General features: G+C 43.1%; 1 protein-coding gene across 1 annotated transcript in view; it reads right to left on the bottom strand.

The window, feature by feature from the left end:
• Positions 1-8,401: 8,401 nt before the first annotated feature.
• LOC126188395 (odorant receptor Or2-like) overlaps positions 8,402-20,764 on the bottom strand; it is a 60,467-nt gene continuing 48,104 nt past the window's right edge. The window contains exons 7-8 of the mRNA XM_049929996.1: positions 20,060-20,215; positions 8,402-8,563 (exon numbers count right to left, since the gene is read on the bottom strand). Coding sequence (XP_049785953.1) covers positions 8,507-8,563; positions 20,060-20,215 — 213 coding nt within the window. The 3' untranslated portion in view covers positions 8,402-8,506. The remainder of the gene's footprint in view (positions 8,564-20,059; positions 20,216-20,764) is intronic.

The following is a 20,764-nucleotide window of genomic DNA, read 5'->3' on the forward strand; positions in this document are numbered from 1 at the left end:
ACGAAGGTACAAACAAATGGAATACGTTTCCAGATACGTGAGTGGCTCGAGGACTTCTTAAGTAACAGAACCCAGAGTGTTGTCCTCGATGGCGAGACTTCATCAGAGAAGGGGCTATCGTCAGGAGCGCCACAGGAAAACGTGACAGTGCCGCTATTATTTTCTATATACATAAATGATTTGGGAGACAGGGTGCACAGCAATCTTCGGTTTTTTCCTGACATTACGGAAAGATGTCGAAGAAGAGTGACTGTATAATGATACAAGAAAATGTAGACAAAATTTGTAAAAATTGGCTCTAAATCCAGAGAAATGTAAGTTAATATGGATGAATAGGAAAACCCAACCCGTAATGTTCGGATACAGCATCCGTGGTGTCCTGCTTGATACAGCCACGTCGTTTAAATATCTGGGTGTAACGTTGCAAAGTGACAATAAATAGAACGAACATGTGAGTATTGTGGTAGCGAAGGTGGATGTTTGGCTTCGGTTTCTTGGGAAATTTTTAAGAAAGCGTGGTTCACCTGCAAAGGAGACCACATATATGACACAAATGCGAACTTGTTCTTGAGTATCGCTCTAGTGTTTCGGATTCGCACCCGGTCTGACTGAAGGAAGACACCGAAGCAATTCAGAGACGGGCTGCTGGATTTGTTGTCGCTACCGAACAACATGCAAGTGTTACGGAAATGCTTCGGGAACTCAAATGGGAATTCCCAGAGGGAAAGCGACTTCCTTTCCGAGGAACGCAATTGAGAAAATTTAGAGAACCGGCATTTGAAGCTGATTGCAGAACTATCCCACTCCCAGCAACATAAATTTCGCGAAAGGACCACGAAGGTAACATACGAGATTTTAGCGCTCACACGGAGGCATGTAAAGAGTCATTTTTCCCTCGCTTTATCTGCGAGTGGAAGAGGAAAGGAACAACGAAGAGTGGTACAGGGTATCCTCCGCCACGAACCATACGGTACCTTGAAGAGTATGAATGTGGATGCAGACATAGATGTAGAGCAGAAAATTGTTTTCTCTTAAATACTAGCATTAGAAGTACATACACATTGCAAGAACTTAAGCAAAACATTCAGCGTGGCGCAGTTAAAAGTATCCCGCCTCCCTTTAAATGCGAATGCAATATTTAGACTTCTGAAATAAAGTAAACAACTAGACCAAGGGACAGTTTTATGCAGTAATCGATTATTATCATTTTTCTGTCAGCATTTCAGTTTATTTCACCTGTGAAGTTAGACGTTTCTCCTTGCGGTCTGCAAAATGACTTTCTCGATAGGAGAAAGTATTGAAATTATGGAAGCATATGTGTAAACAGGTTCGATTTAGGAAACTCTCAATGCTTTCGGGGTCAAGTATCCCGATAGAGAACTACCAGCAAAGAGAGCTGTATGAATATTGACGCACCTACAGATCTGCGCAAAATGTAAAGCGACAAAGAATTCATTCAGTTCACAAACAAGTAGTTATTGCAGACATTCGCCGAAGAATTATTCAGAGCCCAAACAAGGCTACACGTTAAATGGCTCAACAGGCGCTTGTAAGGTGGAAGATTTGCCAGCGGATATTAAAGAGTCTTAATCTGAAACCATGTAGTGTAACGATTATGTAGCAATTATGGGAGCATGACAGTCAGAAAAATGTAGATCACTGCATGTGGCTTTTGAATAACATCAACGATGGTTTGTCAGACTTTTTCCATTACATTATGATTGATGAATCATTGTTTCATCTTTCCAGTCATGTGAATTTACAGAACACAAGGTAATGGGCAACGGAAAACCCTAACAGTGTGTGTCAGCAACCATTCCATGATGAAAAAATCGGCGTTTGGTGCTGTGTAACAGGAACGCACTTCATTGGACAGATATTTTTTGACACAACCCTCAACACGGTTGTTTGTATGAAAATTTTTGGTATATTTTGTGGTAAACTCACTGAATATGAAAGACAATATTCCTTCTTCCAACAAGATGGAGCAACATGCCACAGTCTGGAGCGGGTCCATGATGTCTTTACTGAGGAACGAACTGTTAGCAAAATTATTGCCCACCACATTCGCCGTATCTAACAACTTGTGATTTTTTTCATGTGGAAATGCTTAAAGAGTAAGGTTATGAAACAAATCCACACAACCGAACTTTACGCTGAGTGTATCTGAATTATCTGAATATGCTTAGACGTGCAGAGTTGTGGACTGATGAAGCAGGGGGCCAGTTTCATCATGTGCTGTAAATACATTTTTCACTGTATTTTTCATAGTAAATAAATGACAGTTCTTCGTTTCTGTAATTTCATTGCATTTCCTTTACGCTTGTATGGGCTAGTTTTATCTGCGACACAACATACAGGCGGGCTTTGCATCCCTTTCTGCACTGGCTATAGCCCCCACTAGGTGCCTTCCTCTTCCTGCAATGATCGTTTGACGTTTCCGTTCCGTTAATAGGCTGGTCTCATCCGTATATAAAATTTTCCAAATCTTAAAACCATGTTTGTCCATTAAATCACTTTCGATGAACCCAAATACTTCAGCTGTCGTTGTAGCTTCTGGTTGGCGCAGAGGTAATTCAGGGTGGTGAGACATGAAGCTGTAATACCATTATTTACTTGCCATCCCATTTTTAAATCTATTTGTTCTCACATTTTCATCTGCCAAATCAAAGGTCAGGTCATCAAAACATGTGGGATTCAAGTAGCAGAGTGTGACCCACCAGTTCGTCCGTAAGCTACACAGGTAGTTCTGTACCATGTCCAAATTTCCTCAACACATACAGAAGTTCAATTATTAGACCATTTGTTAGATCAAATCAACTGTTAAAACGTGTACAGTTAACAATATTTTAAAATGAGTAGGTATAATACACAAGAAAACAGAAGGTTCAGCTTACAAGATACCGCCATACTTTTGAACTTACATTTTACTGCACACAGGCTAGAGCGATTTTAAATGTTTATACGTTACGTTATCACTGAATGAGTATTTCAGTATCACTGAATTATAAATTGACTTACAATACCTGTAAGAGCACTGATGCTTAGCTTTACAAATATTTACTTCCTCGGAATACAAAATAAATTTGAATCACTCCATGCGAGAATTCTCAACGGCTGTCGAACTGGTCAAGTACAACAGTATAGATGCAACCTAATACACATTCCTCCAACAGGTAGCATCATCAAGCAAATGGTTTTCTAAGTATGTTATTGGCACAATTTCAAAGGGGGTACAATTTGTAAAACTTTCTCCTGTACCTTAGGGATTCACGAAAAAATAATGGAAGTGTGGAGAAAAATGTTGTACAAAGCTCACTGCGGTGTAAAAATAAGGTTTCTCTTTAATTTTATCATCATGATGGTGACTGTAATTTTTTATTACATTGTGTGATGTTTCTTTCAGATTATTCTGTTTACTTTACAGCACATTCTGAATAATTTTGATTCAGTGTGTCGTACCATACTAAACGACTATTCTGACAAATAACACACATGCCTCCGTATGAAGAATATGTTTCAGGCAGCCATATATGAGTTATTACAATCCTTTCGACAACATTATTTACAAACAAATACTAACGATAGGCACACTTGTGGTACCACTACATGATTTTACATTCTGGGTGGCTTGTTCACTTGACATATCAAAACTTGTTTTCGTACTTCCTCTTTTCTTAATTCAAACTGGAACATAAATTGCATTTCTCTAGTATATAAGTATTATCAATTAATATTTGTTTATTTTATGTATTTTAAGCGTAATTAGTTTTGTACTCTATTCTTGTGAGATTGATTATGTTATCATCCTACATTCAAATGTTCTGTTTATATATTTCTTATTCTGCTGTTCCATGTTATCTTGTTTGTCAAAATGTGTTAAGGCCTTCTTAGAAAAAACAACTGTTGATGTGTTGTAAACGAGCCTCTGTTAATTTAACACCACGGAAGGATGGATACGGAATAAAGTGTCTCTTTCATTTCATTAGTTGTCAGCTAAATTAGTGCGATGGGTTGTCCATTACCAGAGGTTTTGGCTTTTGGGCGTTATTTTTTGTTCTGAGTATTTCTTTGTATTTTAGACATTTTCTCTGAATTATTTCGAAAACAAGTAGTGTGGGATTCGCTTCAGCCAGGGTGGTTTTCTCCGTCCCTCCGCCGCTGGTTCCATTTCAACCGCAGCACGGCTAATGAGAACGACAGGCACTGATTTAATAGGGTGGGGTCTGTCGATTGTGGTGTCAGAGTACGTACGAGAGGCACGTGGTCACGTTAAATCCATGAAAGTGGATATAACAATGTTAGTTGGCAGGGGAGATACGAAATGATTTCGCGAGTTATTTACTCGTAGCGCATGTTACGTTAGTTGTTATAAATAACTCGATGAATTATCACTTAGGTGTATGAAAGGTAAAATTGTAATTTGCACAGCTTGCTTGTAAGAGCTATGAATCAAAGCGACTGATTTGTTAATAAATTCCGGTAGTGTAGTGAAAGTTTATTCAATTTTTTCCCAGTTTCAACACTACGTAATTAAAATACAGACTTTAACTGTGTTTGTATTGGTCAGGATGCGTGGTAATTTTTAAAATCGAATACTGTCAAAGGATACGAGGTCTGTTATTAATTAGTCAGACTGCCAAGTATTAAGTAAATTATTATAATAAATTACTGGCAAAGAGCTTAAAAGGCGAAGACAAATGTTGATACTGTGTCTCAACTGATGTCGCTGTACTATACTACGCATTTTGCGATAAACTGACTCCTGGCAAGCAAAGTGAAAGCAATTCCAGTTGAGGGAATAGGTCCCTACAATTGGCGCAAACAGAAAAAATATAGACAGACTGGATCTCTTTCAAGTAATTAATAGAAGAAAAAACACTTCTCGTCAATTTGTTGAGTATGGTTTCCATAATGCCACTTTAATTTGTGTATCACGCTTTCATTATCCATCGCAACATTTTGGGATAGCCGAAACGGAGGGAAGTCGAGTCACTTTGGAACTAACTAAATATATTCAACACCACGAAATTCGTAGTTCACAATGAGTTCAACGTAATGTAACATGTTGGTACATAATATTGAATCACCAGCCGGAACGCTCCACGGCTGATTCAAGACTACTACCACAGAGCCTGAGGATCTTTCAAAATTTCACGGTCGAATAATTCTCGACTCCGTTGGACACAACACCACACATCTTATTAACATCCCTAATTTCTTCCAGTCTTTAGATAGGATGGGATGCTCAATCCCGCATCAAGTGCAGTTCTCTGGTTTTCGCCATTTCTAAAAGCTTATCAGTGAGAAAAGAAGACCCAAAAGCTGCTGATAAAGCCGGAACGTGAACGTGCTGTAGTGAAGTTAGCTGTCAGAAAGCTCGCCAAACGAATGCCCATCGGTGGTGAATGTGCTGAAAAGTAACACATCTCGTGTTTTAAAACTGCCTCATATTGTATTAACAAACTCAGTGCTGTGCCTTCGTTTTTCGGATCACCTACGTAGTCCTTGATTCTTTTCCTCAATATCTCTTTTGGTCATCAGTCTACTGACTGGTTTGATGCGGCCCGTCACGAATTCCTTTCCTGTGCTAACGTCTTCATCTCAGAGTAGCACTTGCAACCTACGTCCTCAATTATTTGCTTGACGTATTCCAATCTCTGTCTTCCTCTACAGTTTTTGCCCTCTACAGCTCCCTCTAGTACCATGGAAGTCATTCCCTCATGTCTTAGCATATGTCCTATCATCCTGTCCCTTCTCCTTACCAGTGTTTTCCACATATTCCTTTCCTCTCCGATTCTGCGTAGAACCTCCTCATTCCTTACCTTATCAGTCCACCTAATTTTCAACATTCGTCTATAGCACCACATCTCAAATGCTTCGATTCTCTTCTGTTCCGGTTTTCCCACAGTCCATGTTTCACTACCATACAATGCTGTACTCCAGACGTACATCCTCAGAAATTTCTTCCTCCAATTAAGGCCGGTATTTGATATTAGTAGACTTCTCTTGGCCAGAAATGCCTTTTTTGCCATAGCGAGTCTGTTTTCGATGTCCTCCTTGCTTCGTCCGTCATTGGTTATTTTACTGCCTAGGTAGCAGAATTCCTTAACTTCACTGACTTCGTGACCATCAATCCTGATGTTAAGTTTCTCGCTGTTCTCATTTCTACTACTTCTCATTACCTTCGTCTTTCTCCGATTTACTCTCAAATCATACTGTGTACTCATTAGACTGTTCATTCCGTTCAGCAGATCATTTAATTCTTCTTCACTTTCATAAGGATAGCAATGTCATCAGCGAATCGTATCATTGATATCCTTTCACCTCGTATTTTAATTCCACTCCTGAACCTTCCTTTTATTTCCATCATTGCTTCCTCGATGTACAGATTGAAGAGTAGGGGCGAAAGGCTAAAGCCTTCTCTTACATCCTTCTTAATACGAACACTTCGTTCTTGATCGTCCACTCTTATTATTCCCTCTTGGTTGTTGTACATATTGTATATGACCCGTCTCTCCCTATAGCTTACCCCAACCTTTTTCAGAATCTCGAACAGCTTGCACCATTTTATATTGTCGAACGCTTTTTCCAGGTCGACAAATCCTATGAAAGTGTCTTGATTTTTCTTTAGCCTTGCTTCCATTATTAGCCGTAACGTCAGAATTGCCTCTCTCGTCCCTTTACTTTTCCTAAAGCCAAACTGATCGTCACCTAGCGCGTTCTCAATTTTCTTTTCCATTCTTCTTTATATTATTCTTGTAAGCAGCTTCGATGCGTGAGCTGTTAAGCTGATTGTGCGATAATTCTCGCACTTGTCAGCTCTTGCCGTCTTCGGAATTGTGTGGATGATGCTTTTCCGAAAGTCAGATGGTATATCGCCAGACTCATATATTCTACACACCAACGTGAATAGTCGTTTTGTTGCCAATGATTTTAGAAATTCTGATGGAATGTTATCTATCCCTTCTGCCTTATTTGACCGTAAGTCCTTCAAAGCTCTTTTAAATTCCGATTCTAATACTGGATCCCCTATCTCTTCTAAATCGACTCCTGTTTCTTCTTCTATCACATCAGACAAATCTTCACCCTCATAGAGGCTTTCAATGTATTCTTTCCACCTATCTGCTCTCTCCTCTGCATTTAACAGTGGAATTCCTGTTTCACTCTTAATGTTACCACCGTTGCTTTTTTTAATGTCACCAAAGGTTGTTTTGACTTTCCTGTATGCTGAGTTGTCCTTCCGACAATCATATCTTTTTCGATGTCTTCACATTTTTCCTGCAACCATTTCGTCTTAGCTTCCCTGCACTTCCTATTTATTTCATTCCTCAGCGACTTGTATTTCTGTATTCCTGATTTTCCCGGAACATGTTTCTACTTCCTCCTTTCATCAATCAACTGAAGTATTTCTTCTGTTACCCATGGTTTCTTCGCAGCTACCTTCTTTGTACCTATGTTTTCCTTCCCAATTTCTGTGATGGCCCTTTTTAGAGATGTCCATTCCTCTTCAACTCTACTGCCTACTGCGCTATTCCTTATTGCTGTATCTATAGCGTTAGAGAACTTCAAACGTATCTCGTCATTCCTTAGTACTTCCGTACCCCACTTCTTTGCGTATTGATTCTTCCTGACTAATGTCTTGAACTTCAGCCCACTCTTCATCACTACTATATTGTGATCTGAGTCTATATCTGCTCCTGGGTACGCCTTACAATCCAGTATCTGATTTCGGAATCTCTGTCTGACCATGATGTAATCTAATTGAAATCTTCCCATATCTCCCGGCCTTTTCCAAGTATACCTCCTCCTCTTGTGATTCTTGAACAGGGTATTCGCTATTACTAGCTGAAACTTGTTACAGAATTCAATTAGTCTTTCTCCTCTTTCATTCCTTGTCCCAAGCCCATATTCTCCTGTAACCTTTTCTTCTATTCCTTCCCCTACAACTGCATTCCATTCGCCCATGACTATTAGATTTTCGTCCCCCTTTACGTACTGCATTACCCTTTCAATATCCTCATACACTTTCTCTAGCTGTTCATCTTCAGCTTGCGACGTCGGCATGTATACCTGAACTATCGTTGTCGGTGTTGGTCTGCTGTCGATTCTGATTAGAACAACCCCGGGTCCTCAATATATCGGGCTTAAAAGTAATTTTTATTCTGTCCCGTATGACTCTAATTGATACGACAGAGTTGTATTTCAGTTTCAAAAAGCATATTTTTTCGGAGATTAATATTCTGCCCTGTGCACCTTTTTGCTGTCAGGAGATGCAGGAAAGACACTTGATGTCACCATATCTGACAGGATTTATGATTATCATATTTCTGAGTTTCGTTCGAAAGCTCTTATCATAGTAATAGGGCAGGTTAGGAAAGACAGATGTTGTTCATTGTAGTTGTTCTGATTCATATTTTTATTGCGTAACTACAACAGCTAACAGTGGATTATAGTGCATTATAGGCACGGCTGGCACCGTAGATTCTGCGTCAGCTGCGACTGGTCAGTCGGAGTTCAGTTGCCTCAGCACTGCATAATAGGAGAAAGAGGCATTCATCAGCTGAAACAGACAACCATACTGTTAATCAACATACGCTGGAGACGATGTAATACGTAACAGGCAGCATTAACTTCTCAAAAAGTTTACGACGCTACAGGAATACCGTTAAATGGTTAGGCTGTAAAAACAAAATGACGAAATTAAGATGATGATGATGATGATATGGTAGTGTGAGCACAAAAAAAATTATGAAATTAGGAAACAACATAATGCTAAATTTCGTCGATTAACCGTCGGGACCTGTCGTCTTGCATCTTCCTCTGATGGAGAACTTCAGAGGGATTCGTACGAAGCTGCAGAGGGAAAGACCTAAACAATATATACGGCCCGTTCATATTAACGTGACGACCGCCTACTCTACACATCAATGTGCAGACGGCAGGCAGCACTAGCAATGGCGGGTGTATAAAGCATGTCGAGGGTCAAGTAGAAAACAGTGCAGTCATTGTCCTAATGCGGGAAGTGAGCGATTTATCTGAAGTCTAAAAGGGCGTTATCATTGGTTTTGAGGCCAAAGGTGGAAGCATTTCGTTTGCCGCCATAGTTAAAGTATACTATGCATGGTAAAATGGCGCTATCCAAAACCGGTGGCGAAACAACTGCAATGCACCACAGGCCATGGACGACAGGGGTGAACAACGGTTGCGGGGCTATGTTCGGGCGAATAGACGTGCAAATGTTGAACAGCTAATCGCCCAGATGAACCGAGGGCCTACCAACTGTATTTCCTGAAAGAACGATCAGTGAATGTTCCAGCGTGTGGGTCTCCACATCAGGCACCTGATACATGTCCCAAGTTGACTGCTGTTCATCGCATCTGGACGTCCACTGCGGCAGGTGGTCTTTCCAGACGAATCACTATTTATACTCTGTGGGACAGACGGTGGTTGCATTATACGGCGTGAAACGTTTGAAAGCAAACACCTTGCAACAATCGTCGGGAGAGCTGAGACCGGAAGAGGGAGCTTTATGGTCCGGGGAATGTTTTCGTGGCATTTTCCGGGTGATATTTTCATTCTGGAGGGCGCAGTGGATCAAAACAAGTATGTATCCATCGTCGTGGAGCATTTCAACCCATACATAGTGTCTGTTTTCGTCGCCATTATGGCATCTACCAACGGGACATTGCAACGTACCATCCATCTCGTAGTGTGCGTGCTTGGTTCGAAAAGCTCCACACTTCTTTGTCCGTCAAGTCCCCCGGATTTAAAATCAGTCGAGAGTATGTGGGACCATCACGACGGAGCTGTTCGGACCAAGGATCCTGAACCGTGAAACTTGGCGCAGCTGACAACGGCACTGGCGTAAGCATGGATCTAAATCCCTGTCCGTGCTTTCCAACACCCCACTGACTGTCTTCCTTCTCGTCCAGGCTTTTGACAGGTGGTTACATTAACGTGACTGGACAGTGTAATTGTACTATTAGTGGTAGTAGTAGTAGTAGTAGTAGTAGTAGTAGTAATCCATTCACAGATTAGTTATATAATATGCCAGTGTTATATACAAATGTAACATTATTCGTATTACACAGTTCTACACTGCTGATCATCTCAACACTATACTGGGAGCATGCAGCAAACATCAAACGGACATTTCAGTGCAATCGCACGGAGTACGTAAGAGTAATGCCGTCTATGTTCTGTACACAAGGACAACTTCCGCGCCGGCCGCTGTGGCCGAGCGGTTCTAGGCGCTTCAGTCTGGAACCGCGCTGCCTCTACGGTCGCAGGTTCGAATCCTGCCTCGGGCATGGATGTACGTGATGTCCTTAGGTTAGTTAGGTTTAAGTAGTTCTAAGTTCTAGAGGACTGATGACCTCAGAAGTTAAGTCCCATAGTGCTCAGAGCCATTTCAACCATTTGGAAACTTACACAATATGTTTATCATTCAAAAATGGCATTTTAGTGTTGGTTGCTTCGTTTCGGAATTCGTCAGCACGCAGCAGCGTGGTCTTCCGAATCTTTGTTTGATTGTGTCGTGAATTTGCTGATCACATTTTGGTTGCGAATATAGAATCAGTGGGTCAAGGGTGGCCACACAGTATCTCAGTAGCCACGCACGACTAGGACCGTGATGTCGGACATACTGCTAGCTCGGCCGGCAGGACCGTACAGCCACGTCACGTACCTCGTGTCATAACGTGGTATCGTTTATAACAAGGTAATTATCACTGATTAGGCTTCCGCGACCAGAGTCTGTAGACATAAAAGTTTTCTGTGTATCGTACAGCGTCATAATGTAAAAAACTGTGCTGGAGAAACCAAAGTTTCACCCACGGTTACAGTACGCCAGAAGACCCAGAAGAAGGCCACTTTAAACGTGACCGAAGTGTTCATTTTTCCCAGTATAGTCTTTTACCTTGTGACGCGGTACGATTCTCAGAAAACTCTTACGTCCAGTATACACGCGAGGAACATCACAGACTGTCAAGACGGTGACCATTCTTTTGGCTTCCCTTGGCGCGGCAGCAGAGAGAGGAGTTCCCGACTGTGGTGTGCCTAGCGACAGCTGACACCTGAATGCCACCACGGCGTCCTTCTGAATGAGCCCAAGCATTCACATGGGAGTGTCCTTGTGTGGAGGCTACGAGGTGGACAGTCGTTGCCAGTCTGCATTCGCCATTGTCCTACAGAGCCAGCATCCGGCGCGAAGGTATGGGTTGCCATCGGGTTCACATCACCACCTCTGCTTCGCTTAGCCTGTAATTTAGACAACAGCCGTTTGCTGTGCCCTGTGGGACAGACGGTGGTTTAAAACTACGCCAGCCACAGCAAATTATACATAATCGATTGACATTTCATATAGTATAACACGGGTGTTTGCATACGGGTCTTAAAACTGTTAAAATATAAAACTGAATGCAAAGTGCAATTGTCCGCAACAGCTGTCATTTATTTCGATTTCCTAAACCATGAGTGGATGGCAGCCACTGCAAATCCTCAGGCAACACGCAGGACGCCTTGTACCTTTTATTGTCAGCCCCTACGATTTCTATTACGGTGATACAAACACACATAAGCGTGTCAGCTACTGGATAGCTATCTGGATAGCACTTATGAGGGGCGTGCTTGACACAGGTCTATTATGAGGGGCGTGCTTGACACACGTCCACAGTAAAAATATTTTAATCGGTCAGGTCACGAACAGTTCATCGTGATCCTAGCTACACTGGACATTCATCATAGATGACGGTTTTACCAGTAGAAGAAGGCTGCGGACTTCGCCTAGCCACGCCAACTGTTACTGTACAACATTCTGTTATAGCTCTCTATACCACACGACATAGCATTACATACACCAGAAGAGGCAACTTAAAACTTGCGAAGATGTTTTTGTGAGTCTCTAATCGACTTAAATTAATACAGAAATAGTAGACTATTGGACTTTTCATTCAGTTTTCTGTTCAAAAAGTGTTAACACCTACATATAAACAACTGCATTATACGGTACGAATGGTCAGTCAGTTATGTTTGAGCGGTTCTAGGCGCCCAGTCCGGAACTGCGCGACTGCTACGGTCGCAGGTTCAAATCCTGCCTGGGACATGGATGTGTGTGATGTCCTTAGGTTAGTTAGGTTTAAGTAGTTCTAAGTTCTAGGGGACTGATGACCACAGATGTTAAGTCCCATAGCGCTCAGAGCCAGTTATGTTTGATTTCTAACATGCGAAGGCCGGCAGCTGTCCCCTATATTTGAGGCCTCCTTTAAGTTATGATACAACGAGACAACACATTTTGGCTGGTGCTGGGCTGATGTACTCAATACAGTGTGTGCTCGACCTTAGTCCTGGTGGGCCCGTTTCCTCAGAGCTCGAACTCATCGAAACGTCTCGTAGTGTGTTGCCGAGAGACTGGCCATGACACCGCTCACCAGCCCCTGTTACTGGTGGTCTCTGGAATGCTACTGAAGCAACGTGGGATGACGTATCCGCACCTGCTGTCCAGGCTCAGTTCGATTCAATGGCCAGAGCTAGAGCAATGGGTTAGAGTTATACACTACTGGCCATTAAAATTGCTACACCACGAAGATGACGTGCTACAGACGCGAAATTTAACCGACATGAAGAAGATGCTGTGATATGCAAATGATTAGCTTTTCAGAGCATTCACACAAGGTTGGCTCCGGTGGCGACACCTACAACGTGCTGACATGAGGAAAGTATCCAACCGATTTCTCATACACAAACAGCAGTTGACCGGCGTTGCCTGGTGAAACGTTGTTGTGATACCTCGTGTAAAGACGAGATGTGCGTACCATTACGTTTCCGACTATGATAAACGTCGGATTGTAGCCTATCGCGATTGCGGTTTATCGTATCACGACACTGCTGCTCGCGTTGGTCAAGATCCAATGACTGTTAGCAGAATATGGAATCGGTGCGTTGAGGAGGGCAATATGGAACGCCTTGCTGGATCCCAACGGCATCGTATCACTAGCAGTCGAGATGACAGGCATCTTATCCCTGTGGTTGTAACGGATCGTGCAGCCACGTCTCACTGAGTCAACAGATTGGGACGTTTGCAACACAACAACCATCTGCACGAACAGTTCGACGACGTTTGCAGCAGCATGGACTATCAGCTCCGAGACCATGGCTGCGGTTACCCTTGTCGCTGCATCACAGACAGGAGCGCCTGCGATGGGGCACTCAACGACGAACATGGGTGCACGAATGGCAAAACGTAATTTTTTCGGATGAATCCAGGTTCTATTTACAGCAACATGATGGTCGCATCCGTGTTTGGCGACATCGCAGTGAACGCACATTGGAAGCGTGTATTCATCATCGCCATACTGGCGTATCACCCGGCGTGATGGTATGAGGTGCCATTGGTTACACGTCTCGGTCACCTCTTGTTCGCATTGACGGCACGTTGAACAGTCGACGTTGCATTTCAGATGTGTTACGACCCGTGGCTCTACCCTTCATTCTATCTCTGCGAAACCCTACATTTCAGCAGGATAATGCACGACCGCATGTTGCAGGTCCTGTACGGGCCTTTCTCGAAACAGAAAATGTTCGACTGCTACCCTGGCCAGCACATTCTCCAGATCTCTCAACAATCGAAAAGGTATGGTCAATGGTGGCCGAGCAACTGGCTCGTCACAATACGCCATCACTACTCCTGATGAACTGTGGTATCGTGTTGAAGCTGCATGGGCAGCTGTACCTGTACATGCCGTCCAAGCTCTGTTTGACTCAATGCCCAGGCGTATCAAGGCCGTTATTACGGCCAGGGATGGTTGTTCTGGGTACTGATTTCTCAGGATCTATGCACCCAAATTGCTCGAAAATGTAATCACATGTCAGTTCTAGTATAATATATTTGTCCAATGAATACCCGTTTATCATCTGCATTTCTTCTTGGTGTAATAATTTTAATGGCCAGTAGTGTGGTTAATGTCGGAGTTGGAAACTTTTTGTAGTAAAATTCGCACTCTCTGTGTTCCCAAATCCCAAAAAAATTTAACAATGTTTTCCTTATCCTATACTGTAAACGCACTATCCTTCCAAGCTGCCTGTGTCGACGGTATTTACGTCAAGAGCTCACGGCGCGCTGCCCAAGTCTTAACAGAGAACACCTAGACCACCAAAACGAACATGCGCAACAGTGATTTAGGTGCATTACGTGGTCCCACCGCTCGACACATGAAGGCACTAGCTAACTCGCCTTATTCCTACGGGTGAGGCTACGGACACCTTCGGTTCCACTCGCTGCGTTCCAGTGTATCCGTCCGCGTATCTTATGAAGACGCCGCTCCCCGGGTTCCGCCACTCAGATCTCAGTAGACTCACAATAAAACACAAGGAACAGTTCCCGACGCTGCTGATCTTCAGACTATATTCAAATCCACCATTCACTGATGTACGACTGTTGGACATTACTGGAACTGACTCAGAACTTGTATATTTTATTTTCTGTCCATATTGTAAATAAAAGTGACAATGTTTTATTCATTTGTGTACTAAACATTTGGAGTGTTCATAGTTAGCCAAGACATCCCGTACCAACTACGGACACGGCACCGGTGATGCAGTTTTAATGGCGAGGAGTATACGTAGCACGAAATGCCACTGATATACAGGATGTCCATAATTAAAGTTCCAGTTTAAAAACGCTGTAGAAAGAGAACCGCTGCAAAGAGTGACGTCAAATTTGAATAGAATATGATTAACGCAGTGGGGGGGGGGGGGTCATGAAAATAACGGACATTTTACCCTTAGACGGCACTATAAACGTCTTAACGTAAATGAATTTGCTACAAATGACAGACTAATTGCAATACGATGGCTATGAGTTGAGTTGAACATTACACCGTCCATATTGTTAATTATACGTGGCTGCAAAAGTTCGACAGTCATACTTGTGGCACCGTTAAATAGGTCATTCACCACGGCAAGGTTGTACCGCAACGAATGGGAAAAATCGGTTTCTAATTGTTCTGAAGCCAGAAACAACATAAAAAGTAAAATGACATTGGTCTCTAACTGTCGCGAAGCCAGCACAAGACATTTTCGTTATTGAAGACAGGTTTCCATCCAGAAACAGCATGTTCAGCAATAGGTCGGAATGTCTCGGGGATCATGTTCAGAGTGCGATGTGGAATGCATGCCTTCAGTTCAGCTACGTTCGTAATTGGAGCACTGAACACTACATCTTTCAGCTAAGCCCTTTGCCACAAACCGAGCGAGGTGGCGCAGTGGTTAGCACGCTGGACTCGCATTCGGGAGGACGACGGTTCGAACCCTAAATCACTTCAGGTAAATGTCGCGATGCTTCCTTTGAAAAGAGCACAGCCGATTTCCTTCCCCATCCTTGACACTATCCGAGCTTGTGCTCCGTCTCTAATGACCTCGTTGTCGATGGGACGTTAAACCCTGTTCTCCTTCCTTCCTTCCACAGCAAGTCACTCGTTTTAAGATCAGATGATCTGGACGGTCAGGCTGTGGTAACATCTCGCATAAAAATGATCGCACCCTCATATCCACACTGCTGAAGGCTTGAAGTGAGCTTTGGGTGCAAAAGACATACATAGTGTCTGCTAGTGACGGTACAGGTAACAGGGCCCGCAGAATTCATCTCCACGAAAAAATGCAGCCGTCAAGCCATGCCAGAGAGTCACGTTTGCAGAACTAAGTGGTACCGGTTGATGTGCGTGCAGATTTTCGGTTGCCCGTATTCAGTTCTCCGTATGGCATGTCCTTGGTGATGGAAATAGTTTCGTCTGTCCATAGAATGTTCTATGGTCATTTATTGTCCACTTCCATGCGACGAAGAAATTCCAGAGCGAACGTTTATCTTGCAAATAGGTCGCCGGAAGAAACTCCTGAACGCGGGTGACTCTAAAAGGATAACAATGCAGGACGTTTCGCAGGATTTTATGCACTGTGCTCGCAGGCATGTTCAAGGCTCAAGCAATTCACTGTGAGTGCATGTTTGCACAATACTGCTCGACATCTTCGCCAGATGTCCGATCAACCGCTTTCCTCCCTCTGCCACACTGCACTCCTAAAGAACCTGTCTTTTCGAATTTTGTAATCATTTGCTCCAGGCCCTTAGCAGGCATCTGACCGACCACTTTTTTCCATACACCTGAGTGCCCAGAACTGCATGGCTACTGGCCCACAGTCGCCGTTCCTATGAAAGACCCTTACCAGCAGCTCGTGGCCCTTGATGGAGACAATTATGTTGGGCGTCTCAGACGCAAACTCAGGCACAACCGTGTGCCCCGCGTGTTCATTTACATATTCTGGCGCTTAATGTGCCATCTATGTTTGTTAACTTCTTTTGTTCCATAACGTTTCCCCTTACGTCTGAGCCGTAGTAAAGTTAGCTTTGAAAAGCGCGCCGCAGCGCGTAGCGTGAAGCAGTTGCCCTCCGTTTCCTGGCGGTGGCGCCGTTGTCGCAATTGAAGGCTTTTTTTATTTTATTTTATTTGGCCTTTGAGTGTGTGCTCAATTTAGCCATCGGCAACACAATGACAATGTACACATAATTGAATAAACAAATACAGAAATGCATATTTACAAGAATAAAACGCTTAACTGTTACAGTTTTGTACTTAATGTTTTAAAAATTGAATTGAATTGAAAAATAATTAAAAGTGTCTTGGCGTACAATTCACACCAATTCTGAAATATCTTCATCAGCAAGACATATTTATAATTGACGTACACCATTAAAACCTACAGATTGTGACCAGTATTCTTGATGCAGTTAACGATCACTTTATATAGACGAACGTCTTTAGTACACAAAAGAGAAGAAGCTGATTGAGGAAGATGGTAGCCCATACTCAGCAATATCTTCAAAAAGACCAACCGTTCACGGTCAAATTTGGGGCACATAAATAAGATGTGGTTGACATCAGCTTCCGACTCAGGAACACACTCACATGCTGGTGAACTGTAAACGTTGATCCGATGTAGATGCTGTGGGAAAGAGGCATGATTGAAGCGGAGTCTTATAATGGTAGAAATCGTGGATCGGTCCAGATATGTCCTCATGAACCACGGCTGTGAAGGAATCCGAGGTTGTAGCACTGCGTAATAACCGCCTTTTGTCTGTTGAGAAACGTTCCACATTTCCTGTCATTGTTGTCTTGCGTGATCCTTGACTGCACGTAAGTAGTCTGTATAAGGAAGCTGCATATCCAGTACGGTGCCTGACGTTGCCGCTTGTTTGGCTAATGCATCGACTTCATCATTATAGACGATACCAGAGTGGGAAGGTACCCACAACAAATGGATCGTCCGGCCCGTGCGTGTGCTGCGAATATATTCAGATATCACATCCAAGATATAACTGTTGGTCGTTTTGTTCCATCGACTGTACTGAATGTTTTTAAGAACGCTTTGCGAGTCAGATACTATCAATATCTTGGGGAAGGAACTGCTAGAGACAAACTTAAGTGCTTCCAAAACTGCAACTGTCTCCGCCGTAAAAATAGAAGTGCTCGTAGGCAGTTTGAAGGTTTTGCGGATCTAGATCTGAGGGCAGAAAAAAGCGCATCCTGTACACTCTTCTTGCGGAATTTTGGAGCCATCAGTATATACACAGAGAAAACCCGGCCATTGTGCTTGAACGAGACGATTGAAGCCAACCGTGACATTAGTACTGTCCAGCCAGGTCGTACTTAAATAATGGACTGGGATCTGAGAGCAGAGCGTTTGAAGATAATATTCAAAAACAGGTAGATGCGCTGAACGCCGTATAGAATGTATGACAGGTGACCAAGTGTCAAAACTGGCACAAACGGCTGGCACTTTATTCCTTCTGTGGGATGCAATCCACAGTCGATAAATGCAGTCTCTACTTTGATAGACGGAACTGTCCATAATGGCCATGCCTTGAATGTAGAATTTGTCCGATAACATTTGGCGCCTAATGCTCAAGGGCATCTCCCCTGCTTCTATTAAAAGGGCGTTGGTGGGCGTCGATCGCATGGCTCCAAGACAGGTACGAATGGCTCTATATTGAAGAAATTGAAGGCTTAGGTGTTTCCCTCTAGCGGGAAAGGGGAAAAGTGGGCTGTTCGCGTGGGTTGAAGAAGTGGCTGTATGGGCTCTCGAGGAGAGTTGGCAGTCGGACCATCAAGAAGCGACTTCTCTGCCGGTGCTAGAGGGACAGCACGCGAACCGCGGCATCAGCGTAAGCGACGCGAGCAGCGGCTCCGTGATACGGGGCGTTAACAGCTCGTCGCGAAAGGAATCTTCCTGAGCGTGCGTCCGCAAGGGGCCTAATCTGCAGTTCGGCCGTATGCTGTTGAGCGGCGAGGAGGTTCAGAAAATCGGCGCGTCTTCCTGCGTCCGTTGAAACGGCTGGCATCGGGCGGCTCGGCAGAGAATTTGGAGGTGCTGCGTTGGTTCGGTCCTGGGAGTCGTAACGCACCAGAACTTGAGTATTGATTGTTAACAGATTTTATGAAGTTTAATTGAATTTCTTGTTAATTATACCAGCCGTATTTTTGGGGGGGGGGGGGGGGGTTGCACGCCATTCATTCTCATCTGTCCACCCGCAGGAAGGTGATAATACTAGAAAGGGTGGTCCATTTGTCCCCTTTTGAGGAAGAAAGGGGGGGGGGATGGTCGGAGTAAATCAGTGGTTCGGATTGCTTCTTTCTCCTCCCAGCTTATTATTCGACTGTTAGCCTCTGCCATGTCTGTGAAAGTCTAAGGCACCAACGACTGTACTGTTTAAAATGCAAGGCACTAAGACCTGATCCATTCTCTCGCCTGCCATAACTAGTATTACTAGAACCACGTGTAAAAGGTTCTCTAAGAAAGAAGAAACATTCCTTTTGCCTCGTGGTAAGAACTAGTCAATTGCATAACGAATTCCTACTCATCTGGAAGCTGTAACTTACGTAAATTTGTGTTTATGTATATTTGGCTGTAATCAAGCAAGGTTAATGTATGCCGTAGTGGATTTTTTTATATTGCTTCTAGTCAGCAAAAACTGTTGTGTGTTTTTCCAGTTCAATACCTTTTAAGGCTTTTACTCAACGTGCTTATGTGATTTATGCAGGTAGTTGGTTATTAGTGTGTTTTCTTGGCATGCAAAAGTTTGCCATTTCATTACAGGTAGAAATTGTTGCCTTGAAAGAAGAACGTTGTAAAAGTTCGAAAATCCTACCTGGCGAGCGTGTGTGTTTGCCGTAAGTTAACTGGCAGAAATTTGTAAAATTTGTTTTTTATATATATATTTTGGATATGTTAATGTTATTATGTTGTGAATGTGCCCCCGTGTGCATGACTCATGCGTTTTGGTTTTTCTATTTTGAGAACTTCTGTAAACAGCATTGTCTTTATATGTTGCAGACAAGTTAGATTCTGCGCCATTTAATGAATGGAGTGAAATTCACCTGTAATTTAGCTGAGCTTGAAATATTATACAGCGTCGCGTTTATACGTTGAATTGCTTGCCTGTCCTTGCCTTTTACTGGCGTGAATTTTTTTTATAATAATTTAATAATTTAAAAGTCCTTTCCTATCGTAAATTGTGATTCATTTGTTAATGATTGTGGTTTTTTTTTTAAAATATCGTAAAGTCGTGCACGAAATTTGAATAGTGTTACTCCAAGATGTGTGTAATTTCACCATTTATTCCTTGGCACCTACTTCCACTTGACATTTTGTGTACTGATTGAGATTAATAACCTTTGGTGAACCAGTAGTAATTGTACGGTTCAACGTCAATAAAACGTTGTTCAAATTTGACGTCATTCTGAGTAGCGACTCTCTTTCTACAGCACTTTGAAACTGGAACCTTAATTATGGACACTCCATATATCAGGAGCTCAGTTATGTGGACCCAACTGTTTTGTTTAACGTGCGAAGCGCAATGTCGACAGAATTAATAGAAAATTAATAGAAGTCTGAAGGTAATGACAGCATGCTTCGGGGGTGTTTTGCCAGTTCAGCAATGTGGGTGACGGAGGGGATGGGATGTGAGGATCTGGTGGTGCAGCAATCCAAGCAGTACATCCCGACCTACCAGTAGGAAGGTCTCCCTGGAGATGGTGTAGAACTTGCTCGCCGTCAGTCGCAGCGGGCGGTGGGCGCGGCACAGGAAGAGGCGCAGCTCCTTGCGGAAGCGAGGCGAGGCCGCCACCCACTGGCTGCTGTAGGCCGACAGCTGCAGGCGCTCGCTCTGCGCAGCGAGTTAGCAGCCAATGTGAACGGCGAGAAAAGCCACAAGGGCGAGTGGATAGCTTGAAATATTTGTAAGACATGTAGCCTAAACTCTATAATCACAATATAGCATAGAACAGTGTATTCATTTTCATCAATAAGGACGGAGGTAACCGCTGCTGTGTCAAAGCAGGTGTAAAAGCATGGCCACAGATGCTGGGCACCATCGTCAATTCTGTTCGAGTTCTTTCGCGTGATCTTCCGCCGACTGATCGCCTGGCACGATCTTCCTTTAACGTTAGAGTATTCTTTGTAACGTGCTCCTTATAAATATTACTAATAATGTTGCTTTCCTCATGAGCCGTTTGCATATTGGCACCTAATATGAAATTATGGGACGAAAGAATAGTAATTAAAATACACTACTGGCCATTAAAATTGCTACACCAAGAAGAAATGCATATGATAAACGGGTATTCATTGGACAAATATATTATACTAGAACTCACACGTGACTACATTTTCGCGCAATTTGGGTGCAGAGATCCTGAGAAATCAGTACCCAGAA

Source organism: Schistocerca cancellata, chromosome 5 (genome assembly GCF_023864275.1).
Source record: "Schistocerca cancellata isolate TAMUIC-IGC-003103 chromosome 5, iqSchCanc2.1, whole genome shotgun sequence".
In the NCBI taxonomy this organism is placed as follows: domain Eukaryota; kingdom Metazoa; phylum Arthropoda; class Insecta; order Orthoptera; family Acrididae; genus Schistocerca; species Schistocerca cancellata.